General features: G+C 38.5%; 1 protein-coding gene across 8 annotated transcripts in view; it reads right to left on the reverse strand.

Moving 5' to 3' along the window:
• Window positions 1-12585, reverse strand: part of ZZEF1 (zinc finger ZZ-type and EF-hand domain containing 1) — a 170255-nt gene that overhangs the window by 31006 nt on the left and 126664 nt on the right. For 4 of the 8 annotated variants that reach the window (XM_077165584.1, XM_077165586.1, XM_077165583.1 and 1 more), the window contains exons 38-44: window positions 11995-12142; window positions 9247-9428; window positions 7312-7589; window positions 6553-6727; window positions 5988-6120; window positions 3141-3349; window positions 1382-1501 (exon numbers count right to left, since the gene is read on the reverse strand). In XM_077165584.1, coding sequence (XP_077021699.1) covers window positions 1382-1501; window positions 3141-3349; window positions 5988-6120; window positions 6553-6727; window positions 7312-7589; window positions 9247-9428; window positions 11995-12142 — 1245 coding nt within the window. The remainder of the gene's footprint in view (window positions 1-1381; window positions 1502-3140; window positions 3350-5987; window positions 6121-6552; window positions 6728-7311; window positions 7590-9246; window positions 9429-11994; window positions 12143-12585) is intronic. The other 4 variants (XM_077165590.1, XM_077165588.1, XM_077165587.1 and 1 more) reach the window with 3 other exon arrangements.

Consider the following 12585-nt stretch of genomic DNA (forward strand, 5'->3'; position numbering starts at 1 on the left):
TAATCAGAGAAATGCTAGCTAAAACTGTAAGAGACTTTTTGTTTATTAATTTTTTTTTTTTTTTTTACATGAGCAGGCACTGGGAATCAAATCCGGGTCCTCTGGCACGGCAGGCAAGCGTTCTTGCCTGCTGAGCCACCGTGGCCCGCCCTTGTTTATTAATTTTGTCACTGATGGTGTAAATTGATAATATCTTTTTAGAACACATTTTTTTGTGAAATGTAAAGAGCAATTATAATGCTCATATCCTTTGACTCAGTAATTCATCTTTTGAGAACAATGCAAAATATGGAAAATGTTATATTCACAATATGGTCAGTGAGGCATTAATAATGGCAAAAAAAACTGAAAACAACCTTCATGTATTACAGGCAGACATTAAAAATGGTGGCTATAAAAACTATGTAGCAACTTAGATAATCGTTCATCAGATGAACTCTATTTAAACACCATGCTCATCAAATATCTAAATTTACATATATAAAACAGATGCATAGGAAAAAAATAGAAGAAGGATAATGTTAATGTCAGCTGTGTTTGAGAGGTAAAATTTGTAGTTCTTCTTTCTTTTCTGTATTTTAAATATTCTGCAGTGTGGTTCTATTATTTAAATAAAACCCATTTTAAATTTAAAATGTTTCCTGAGGTGCATCTCTCTCTTGAGCACCTTGTGATCACCCCTCAAGTATGAACTTTCTTTTTCTTCAATAAACTTTTCTCACTTGCTTATTAAAAAAAAAAAAAAAGTTTCCTGAGGACAAGAGTTCAAATGCTCTCAAGGTTATACATTCATATGTTTTAGCATATTTATCCTTATATCTAACCAAATCCTTTTTACGGCACCTAAGTGCTCCTTCTTCAAGCTCAGAACTGTGTGTGCCTGAGAACAGTTGGCTCACCAGCTCCCACATAGCAGCAGCCTTTCCTAGCGCACAGAAAGTCCAGAGGGAACCACAGCAATTCCAATATGAAAAAATCTTAAGGCCTAGGGGAAACTGTAATAAAATTATCAACCAAAGTCCTATATAAATAAACATAAGTTAGAACCAATTTAGAAAATTATTTTAGTCCAAAGGAAGTTTAAAGGGAAATAATATTTCAAGGGTTCACTTTATTACCATAATATATTGCTCAATCATGTGTTTCCATAAAATAGTTCTCTTCCCAGGTTCTTTGAACATATGAAATTCATTTTCTCTGACCAAGTGGACAGTTTAATAATCCCTTTTTCTGAAAGGGAAGATAGACGTAAAGTATGGCTTAAAAAAACACACAGGGTGCAAGTACAGCTGATACTGTAATTAGCTGATACTGTAACTTCAACTGCCCAGGCCAGTGAATGTGCACACAAGGTGGTAAGAGAGCTGCCCTTGTCCCTTACTTCCAGATCCCGGAGGAGCCATGTTTTACTGAAGCCAGTCCCTTTGCTGCACTTTTTCACCAGGAGCTTCAGCAAATCAGTCTGAAGGAAGGTAGCATGGGTCTCTTCAAACCCGTGAGCCTGTCAAGCAGAAAGAGAATGATTTGCAACAGCCTAAGAGTGAAGGTCAGGGTCACTTGGGCAGATACAGGCCTTTCTCAGAGCCCAGTCTCAACTGATGGCCCAAGCTCACCTTCTGGCGAAAATATTAGAATATTAGATAGCAGTAGAATGGATGAAACTCTGCATCTTAGTTATAACTCACTCTCTGGTCAATAACTCTAATTTATTCACTCAACAAATACTTTTGAAGGCTAGAGCATTCTATATGCTAAATCCTATGCCAAGAACAGGAGTTTTATGTCACTCTCCTACCCTCCACCTTCTAAAAGCTTCCCACTGCTCTTGGTCTTAAAATGTAACCCCCTAATAACGGCTCATAAGGTCCTACAAGACTCCCTGCCTGCTTCTTTGCCTTTATCTCCCTCTTTTGCGTCCTCTTGCACCCCTGTTTTTTTTTGCTCCATGACAACTATGCTGTTCCTGCCTCAAGGCTTGGAGCTTATTACCATCTCTTCATGGAATGTTCTCCCCAGTTTTTCTCATGCCTGAATCCTTATCTGTCATCTCAAAATTTCACCTTCTCAGAAAAACTCTTTCTGACTCATGGTAGTCTTCCGTTGTCCCTCTTGCCAATTTGACTGTAAGTTCCATGAGGGAGCATAGACCTTCTTTCCAGTGTAACAGAACATATTCAGTTTCATTTGGCAGTTGGTCGTGCTTGATACATATTTACTGAATGAAGGATTCATTTACTGAATGAAGGACTCTTTCCTCAGGGAGTTTAATTTTTCTCTTACCATAATGAAAATGAATAAAATAATAATAGATTGGGATAAATGCCATGAAATAAACAAACAGATGTACAGGCTCAATCCTAAAACTACAAATGCTCAGGGCTAGACCAAAGCAAAAATATCATTTAATCAAGTCTTCTTAGGATGCCTGAATCCTCTCTATGACCTCCCTACAGCATGGTTATCCAGCTGCTAATGAGCACATTTCAAAGACAAGGAACTCATAAACTTCAGGTTAGCTCCTTTTCTCATGGACAATTCTGTTGAGAAAATCATCCTAAAAGTGAGCTGAAAGGCCTCTCCTTGGAAGAAGATCCTTCCTCCCCACCAATATCCTTCAGGTATTAGAAGTAAAGAATCATGTTCAAGTCAAGGCTCCTCATCTTTAGGTCAAACATTGCCCAGTTCTTTATCAGCCTTCTCCCGCCCCATTTGCCAAACCTCTTGTTCAAAGATCCGATAGGATCCTAATTTTCCTAAGTCTTGCTTCATCTTATCCCATGGTGAACCAAAAGGAGCTGTGGTTTGGAGAGGGAGGTTTGAAACTTTTGGTCCATTTTTCCCTTGATCTGCTAAAAACTCATATTCTAAGGTCATGTCCCCAACCATGAAACAGTGCCTGAAAAAACAAAGTGAACCAAACAATTGGGAAAAGTCTTTTTGTCCTCCTTAAAGCTATCTGTGTGCAAAGTCCCTAACATACCGAAAATACTCAAGATTCTATAACTGACATCCATGAAAATCAGATGACATTTACTCCTAGTTAATTCCATGAAGATGTTAAAATCACGGCCGGATTCATTACCAAACTGAAGAAGTGTACCATTACCTTTAGTGTATGTGTTGACAAAGTGAGCACTCACCTCACTTACCTTCAGTGTTTTATATAATCCTTTAAGGGCCAGGGACAGGACCCAAGTTGCTTCCACTGCCTCAGGACAATGGCTGCCCATGATGGTTTGTAGAAGGTGACTGGCGATGAAGGCAAAGTGCTGAGAGTACTGGCTCAGTTGTGTCTGACAGTTGTTGCATTCCTGATTTCCCCCCTTCTGAACCAGCTGGTAGTCCTTTACTGAAGCATGATGTCAGACGGGAAGAGAAAAACACAAAAGTAAAGCCAATCCTTCCTGCAGCTAAGTTTCTTTCCCAGTAATATGTCCTACTAAAGCAAAAACCACAACCCCCCAAACATAAATCTCCCTGACTTTAATCATAGCCACAGTATTTAAGGTCAGCTTATAGGTGAACAGAAAAATGGTACTGGCCACATATCCATCAAGCTAGTGAGATAGAAAATTCACATTCCTAGTACTGTGCACAGTGGGTTGTCTCCAAAAGTATTAAAGGAGTTCCTCAAAATAGTACATAAAAGACTTCCATTTCCAAACATGATGGAATAAGAGGCACTAGATTTACAATCTCATCTTATACAATCAGAACACTGAAAAAATATATCAAACAACAGTTTTCAAACATTGGGCAACAAGTAGTACAAGAAGACTATGATCCTTGAGAGAAGAGACGCAAACAAGGTGAGCCTTCCAATAGCACCAGCTGTCTAGAGGCAGTTTCCAGGCTTCAGGGCAGGTAACAGAGACCCAAACAGAGTCCAGCAGTCTCAGTGAAATGAAACAAAAGAGATCAGAATTCAGGGAAGTCAAGGCAGCTAGAATTTATGGGGCAGAAAAGCACAGAGAAGGGAAATGTACAGAGAGAGAGCTCCAGAGATCCCCAGAGAGTTCACCATGAGTCTTGGCTGAATCCTGATCTGCACATAGGTGAGAAGAAACTATCTAGGGTGGGGAAAAGAACTACAAAAAATCAGTAGGCAAAACAACTGCTGGAGTTCACAAAGAACTGGGAATATTTTGTGTTTCCACCAGTGAGAGTGAAAGACTTCAAACTATACAGGCACTGAGTAAATCCTCAGAAGCATACTGCTTTAGGAGCTAAATTACCCCTAAAAGGGTGCTCTGAATTCATCTTAACAAAGCTTAAAAGCAAGACTCAAAGGATTGCAAGTAATTTACTGGCACATCAGAACAAAATCTAACACTACTTAAAGGAACAACAAAAAAGGAAGCCCAAAACCTAAAAACAAAACAAAACAAAACAAAGTGGGGCGGGCCACAGTGGCTCAGTAGGCAGAGACCTGGGTGCGATTCCTGGTGCCTGGCCACGCCAACAACAACAACAACAACAACAAACTCCAGCATCAACAATGTGAAATCCACAATGTCTGGCATCCATTCAAAAATCATACATTAAAAAAAAAAAAAAATTACCAAGCATCCAAAGAAACAGGAAAATATGACCCATTACTAGAAGAAAAATCAGTCAGTAGGAACAGACCCAGAAATGAAAGGAATGATGGAATTAGAAGATGAAGACATTAAAAGAGCTATTATAAATATACTCCAAATGTTCAAGAAGAAAATGTATTATGATGAAGAGAGAAATGGAACTAAATGGAGCTTCTAGAGATTAAAATACACAATAGTTAAAATGAAAGTACACTGGGTGGGATTAATAACAGATTAGTCCTTGTGGAGGAAGAAAATGAAGACACGATAATAGAAACTATGAGAAATGAAGCACAGAGAGAAAAGAGAATGAAAAAAATGCAGAGTATCAGTGACACATGGTATAACAGTAAGGGGTACCATACAAATGTATAACTGGAATCCTAGTGTGAGGGCAGAAAAAATTATTTGAAGACAAAAAGAAAAATTTTTACAAATTTGATGAAGAGTGGATAAATCCACAGATCCAAGAAGCTCATGAACCAAAAGACTCAATCTCGTTAAGATGTCAGCTCTTTGCAAATTGATCTACAATTTTAATGCAATGCCAATCAAGATTCCAGCAAGCTCTTTCACAGAAATTTACATGTTGATTCTAAAATTTATATGGAAAGGCAAAGGACGAAAACTGCCAAAACTATTCTCAAAAGGAGGAACAAAATTGGAGGATCTGCATACCTGATTTTAAGACTTACTATAAATCCACAGTAGTCAAGACAGTTGGTATTAGATTAAGGACAGACATATAGATTAACAGAATAGACTAGAGACCCATAAATAGACACACACACACACACACATATGGTCAATTTTCAACAAAGGTACCAAGGTAGTTCAATGGGGAAAGGATAGTCTGTTCAACGATTGGTCCTGGAACAACTGGATGCTCATATGCAAAAAAGAACCCTGACCTTTACTCCACGCTATACACAAAACAGAACACACACTACCTGAAGCTTAAGCTGAGCGAAAAAGCAGACTGCTTCAGAAGAATACTTTCATTGTATTACTGATAAAACAAAATGGAAAATTACATGAATGCCAACACAATTATTCTGAGTTATTTCACATTCATGTAGCTACCTGACTCTATAACGTACCTAAAATACCCATTATAAAACAAATGACACAGGCAAATGGAGAAATTAAATGTTCAGAACTTAAATATCTGGCTAACTAAAACACAGAGCCATATGCACAAAATAACAGTGAGGAAATGGGTCTAGAAAATTATCCCATTCAAACACATCATTTCAGAGATGAAGAAAAAGAGGCTCAGGGAGCTATAACTTGCTTTAAAAAAAATAACATGCAGGGGAAAGAATCAAGGTATCTTCATTAATTTTAGATTATACAGGGATTAGACAATTTTCTTTCATTCTTAGAAAATTTATTTATGCTCGGGACCTGTTTTTCTTTTCCGGGTTTTTACATCGACGATCACAGCTCTGTTCTTCTCAGTGAAGTGCTTCAAGACGATCACATTATGGGATTCATTGGCATTATCCAAATAAATACAGCGAGTCCCCACACAGAGAACCTAGAACACAACAGAGAGAGACAGAAAAGGCAATTCAACAGTGCATTGAGACTTGAAAGAACAATTAATTAGGCACAAGCCTAGCCCCTTCTGCTTTTGCCACTGTCTTCAACAAGCACACAAGGATAGGTCCAAAGGGACTGGTACAAAATTGGCTGAAGTACCTGCTAGATAAAGCCATGTGTTTATAGTCCACATTTTCCCAATTGGTTGAGACATGAAGATTAGAAAGAAGATCAAGGCAGATGCCTAAGTGAAACACAAGTGTACTTTGAAGTTCATTGTTAATTTGAACAAACCACTCCATAATCTTAAAAATAAACCATACTGTAAAGGCAAATTATACAAAAACTGAAAAAGATCTATATTATAGAGACTTTGATGTGTATGATGGGGTCTGGATGGGGTGACCAAGTCTTTATAGTGATGTACCTGGGGAAAGCCGACCAGCACGAGCAGGGTGAAGATGTTGGTATGTTTCAGCTGGAAAGGCAGCTGCTTGATGCAGTGGTCTGTGAAGGTGGCAATGACGTCACGCCACAGAGGGGCACTGTTGAGTGACCGCAGTATCTCTGCCATGGAACACGCCCAGTCCAAGCCTACCCGGCTAGAAGGTAAGAGCCCCATTAGGTGGCAATGCAGTAGGGCTCTAAAACACTGGGTCTGCCTTGGAGGGTCACTCCAAGGCAGACCCAGAGGCATGACAAAGAGCCATTCACTAATCGGCTTACATGTAACTACTAGAATGACTGGAATGATAATTTTCACATAATAGCAAATAAAAAAACAAAGCAAAACAAAAAGGCTTTGTTATTTATCTACTCATTCTACAACCACATTTCTAAAAATCTTCAAAAGTTACACACATGTCCACAGGTGTGTGCACACACATTCACTTGCAGGAAAAAAGTCTGGAAGGAAATATATTAAAACAGCACAAGCCATATAATAAGGTATGAGTCAGGGTGATTTTTTTTCTTCATTTTTGTTATCCAGATTTGGTGTAGTGATTATGTTATTTTTAAGATGACAATAAATTTGCTAATAAAACCAATTCTATTCTCAAAAACGATTCCCAGAGAATAGCACTGCAGCACACTGAAATAAACATTAGTCAGACTGTGTCTCAATGCAGTGAACACCAAGATGGGGTAGGGTAGGGGTAGCTGGGTACATAAGAACCATGGCTACCTGTCCAGACACACAGCTCCGAGACTGAAGAGCAGGTGAGTGGTCTTCCAGCCGTCAGGCATGATGGAACTGTCTCCTGCTGCAAACAGGTTGTGTTTGGCTGACAGGACCTTGATCACTGCAGCATCTACCTCTGCTGGTAAAAGGCGGATGATTAACTGGCCCAAAAGACCCAGGGTGAGGTGGTAGGTTTCATTCAGGTGGCCTGCGTTTGAGATGACAACCTGAAACATGAGTGGGAGGACGTGCTCCAGGTCTATCAGGGGGACTGTGGGACCCTGCCAACAGTAGAAGAAAAACCTGTTAAACACTAAAAAACATGTAACCACTGTCAACTAACTACTCTAATTTGTTATAACCAGCCCACTGCCAAAGGATCTTCTCAGTGGCTTTCAATAAATATCATATGTACAATCAAATGTAAAATAAGCATTCTTAGGTATCACCTTGCAATCCTACTTCTAATGTTTTCTTTTTGTTTTTTTATCCGGAAACATAGACTTTAAAATTGGGGGGGATTCCCCCCATGATATGTCCATTATAAAAGATTTCAAATAATTCAGAAAAGTTAAGGTTCCCTATAATTCATCCCCTTGCCAATGCCCAGGAGATAACAAACTGCCAATAGTTTGATGAATGGCCTGGCCCTTTAAACCTTTTTCTACAGTGATCTACATATTATATATATAAAATAAATTAAAAATTAAGTTATTTTTCTTTTTTTAAATATTCCCCTGCAACTTAACTTTTTTCCCTTAATATCATACAAACAGAGCTCCTCAATTATTTTAATGGCTGTACACTATTGCATTTTATAGTTAAAAACCTAATTGATTTAATAGATTTGCTACTGATAAACACTTTGCTTGATTCTAATTCTTCATTATTCTTATACCTCTTAAATAAATAAGCTGGTACATATATTTCTGAATAGTTACCCCACTTTTTTTCCCCTCATAGGAAAAAAACACAAAACTGGAGAGAACATTTAAAATTTTTGAGTTATCCTTAGTGTGATTAAACAAGGTACTAAATCTATAATATGAAAACAAAGCAACTGAAGAATAAAGTTCTTGGAAATCAAAAATTAGTCTCAAGCAGGCTTCCCCCTGGAGGGGAAGAACCTAAGAAAAGTGAGGAAGACGGCCATATAGGGGGAGTCCAGTGTAGGGTCAGAACCCAAGCAGAGTGAGAAGGTTTCTATGGAGAAGGGCAGTGCAACGTGGGTGTCACAGCACGAGTGGAGTGAGAAGGGCATCCATGAAGGGGAATGGTCAGGTAAGGGGAGTCAGAGCACATCCAAATAGGAAGTTCAGTCTGGCATCAGGAGTCAGAGTCTGAGAGGGACAAGGAGAGCATTGCCATGGATTAGCAGCCTGCAATGGGTGCAGACAACTTAAAGCAACCTGGCACAGGGAGAACAGACCCAGGAGTGCTGAAGAAGACATCCATGAGTGGAGAGACCCAGCGTAGGACATTATTACATTTTATTGTTGAGTAATTAATATTCCATTGTACGGATAAATTACATTCTGCTTATCCATTTATCAGTTAATGAACATTTGGTTTGTTTCCCATTATGAATAGTGCTGTGATGAACATTTGTATACAAGCTTTTGTGATTTCATTTCTCAAGTATACACCTAGAAGTGGAACTGCTGGGTCATATGGTAAGTTTAATGTCTAACCTCTTGAAGAACCACCAGATGGGTTTCAAAGTGGCTGTACCATTTTACATTCCCATCAGTAGTATATGAAAAATTATAAAATAGAGAGAGACACCAAGAAGAAAATAATTATCATTTATAACTCTCTCCACCAAGGATACACAGATGGCTGCTATTAAGTTTGTTCCAGGATATATCTTTCCAAAAAAAATTTTTTTATGCATAACACCACCCTCTCCTTTAAAAAACAAATTGTCATTTCTCTTACCGACTTTAAAGGAGGTAACATGGCTGCTAGTAATCCCAAAATCCTCTTCTGGGAACACTCAGCAAACACTTGCTCAGGGCTTGAAGTAACTGCCTTTTCTTCTACTGGCTTCTGAGATGATGCTTCTAAATAGTTAGCATCTGAGTTGTAAAATATCAAGCTTTCAGATTTTGTCAGAGATTCTACAAATGTACAAAGAGGTGAGTGAGGGTGCAAGTAAACAACTGCACCATTTCTGTTCTGCTACAGAAAGTACAGCTGGACCTTTAAAAACCTATTGCTTAATATGTTCCAAAAATGATCATGGTAATGAATATATACAACTATGTGATGATATTGTGAGCCACTAATTGTTCACCACATATGGAATGTTTGTATGTTAAGAATGTATGCGCGAATGGTATGATTTCTAAATGTTGGGTTAATTTCTTTTTTTCCGTTAATTAATAAAAAAAAAAAAAAGAATGTATGCGCTAGTCCTTGTGGTTCAAGATGTAGTGGAGAGGCTGGAGGGAACTGCCTGAAAATGTAGAGCTGTGTTCCAGTAGCCATGTTTCTTGATGATGATTGAACAATGATATAGCTTTCACAATGAGACTCTGTGAATGTGAAAACCTTGTGTCTGATGCTCCTTTTAGCTATTATATCAACAGAAGAGTAGAACATATGGAATAAAAATAAATAATAGGGGGAACAAATGTTAAAATAAATTCAGTTTGAAATAGTGGTAAATGAAAGCGAGGGGTAAGGGGTAAGGTATGTATAGTCTTTTTTTCCTCTATTATCATTTTATTTCTTTTTCTGTTGTCTTTTTATTTCTTTTTCTAAATCGATGCAAATGTACTAAGAAATGATGAATATGCAACTATGTGATGATATTAAGAATTACTGATTGTATACGCAGAATGGAATGATATCTAAATGTTTTGTGTTAATTTTTTTTAATTAATAAAAAGCTTAAAAAAATACAAAGACTTAAAAAAAAAAAAAGAGGAGACTCAGAGAGAGAGCAGAGAGTGCTGCAGCACCATGAAGCAGAGAGTCCACCAGCCAGCGACCTTTGGAGATGAAGAAGGAAAACGCCTCCCGGGGAGCTTCATGAAACAGGAAGCCAGGAGACCAAGCTAGAAGATGATACCGTATTTGCCATGTGCCTGTCCAACCGAGAGAGAAGCCCTGACTGTGTTTGCCATGTGCCTTCTCACTTGAGAGAGAAACCCTGAACTTCATCGGCCTTCTTGAACCAAGGTATCTTTCCCTGGATGCCTTTGATTAGACATTTCTATAGACTTGTTTCAATTGGGACATTTTCTCAGCCTTAGAACTGTAAATGAGCAACTTATTAAATTTCCCTTTTGAAAAAAAAAAAAGAATGTATGTGCTAGTACATTGTTTTATCAATAAAATTTTTTTTAAAAAAGCCTATTGCTTAAAAGTCTTTGCTCATATATCCCCTTCTTGAGGAAAACTTCCCTGATGACCCTTTGAGAATTTTTAGCCTGCTCTCCCTAACATTCCCCCATCTCTACTGCCCTCCCATTTCCATTACCCTGCTCCTTTGTATTCACAGCCTTTTATCACCTGCCAAAATGCTATATTATTTCTATTTATCGTTTACTCTCTGTATTGTTTAATTTTTTTCTAGGCACTTAGCTGTACCATAAATGTATAGAAATGTTTCTGGAACATAGAAGTCACTTGCTGAATACTTGTGAATTGAAAAAACTGCATATGAACTAGGATGTGATCCTCAGGAGAATCCAACTAGATTTTGATGACCCAGACTTACATGCAAAGCCAAACTGTTTGCTGGAATCTAGACTTTTATGTACTGAAGAGATAAGCCCTAGCCCCTTCTGAGAATGGGAGCCACACAGAGCAGAATGCTGGGTGTTCACCCCTGCCTTCATCAGAGTAGGCAGATGGGAAAGAGCTTGCCTCACGTTGGGCTGCCACAAGGAGGAGGCTGAGGTTTGCTTCCAGTCTCTTCAGCCCATAGCACCTCCAGCTTACCACTCTTAATCTTCCTGAAACACACTTCTGACCTTGTCACTGTGAGCCTCAGGCAGGCCTAGAGGCCCAATCTTATCAGGCAGGCACTGGAGGCCCTCCACAGCAGAGTCCCCCCATACCTTCCCAGTTTCACCTTCCAGTGTTCCACTCCATTCCTACACACCTGCCAAAAGGGACTTCCTCCTTAGTCTGTCTGGTAGTTTTTCATTTTGGGGTCTTTGCTCATGTTGTTCTTTCTACCATGATGTCCTTCCCCACAGCAGATTCTAGCATATTCAAATTGCCCTGTATCCCTTCCTTTATAAGACTTTATGTGGATATAAGCTGTTCCAGGTAGATTCCAATCACTGTTAACAACCACTCACACCTCTCTTCCAAGTAGCTCACATTCAGCGTCAAGTGACAGTTACCTGCACCTTCATCTTAAACCCTCCTAGAGTGTGTGCTCCTTAAGGACAGGACATATGTGCTTATCTGTCTTGGTCCCAGATTTAACCCCAGAGCCTAGCACGGTGTGTGGCACATAGAAAATACTCAGTAAATTTGGGGAATAAATAAGGTAGGAGAGCAAAGTGAAGTAGAGATGTCTTTCCAAGTATTATTAGCATAATCAGCATAGAAATGAGAAACCATGCACCTTGTTTGCTAGCCAATTTTAAACTCTGTGTAACAAGCAGCTCAGGGATACATGTGTGTAAATTTTTAGATATAAGAGATCAAGTTAATAGCCTTTACCTGGAAGTCTCGAAGGTATGCTAGTATCTGCAGATGAGTCTGAAATTTGGGTCTGGCATGAAGGATCCTTAATTAATGGTACACTTTCATCTGTCTTGTTTCTTTGCTTGCAATCTAAAGGTTGGATTTCCTTATGAACATCTTTTCCCTAAAAATGAATTACGGATTTTTGGTAACAAAAGTTTACTCCATCAATATTATAATACAAGTTTTAAATACTTAGCCAACCAGCCTTTACAGACTAAAAAACTTTTGAATTCCATTAGAAAATGGGATATAGAATTAGAAAAAAATCACTCATTTCTTATGATAAATCTATACTCTATATTAAGATATTAATCACTGCATCATATCCCTCATCTTATCTGACCAAACATCTTCTCAATACCTCTAGTCAGAGCCTGCAGGCTGCATAAGTGATGGCTGCATTATAGACATCTAGTAAATTCTATGTAGTGTTCAGAAGTCAACTATGGAAAGTTTTTCCACTGGGAAAAATAAAAAGTTGTGGATTTATTACACTAAGCTGACTGCTTAGATGCATTTTTGAGAATTTCATTTTGGTAATGAAACTTGCAAAGGGGAGTCTCC

This window comes from Tamandua tetradactyla, chromosome 6 (genome assembly GCF_023851605.1).
Source record: "Tamandua tetradactyla isolate mTamTet1 chromosome 6, mTamTet1.pri, whole genome shotgun sequence".
In the NCBI taxonomy this organism is placed as follows: domain Eukaryota; kingdom Metazoa; phylum Chordata; class Mammalia; order Pilosa; family Myrmecophagidae; genus Tamandua; species Tamandua tetradactyla.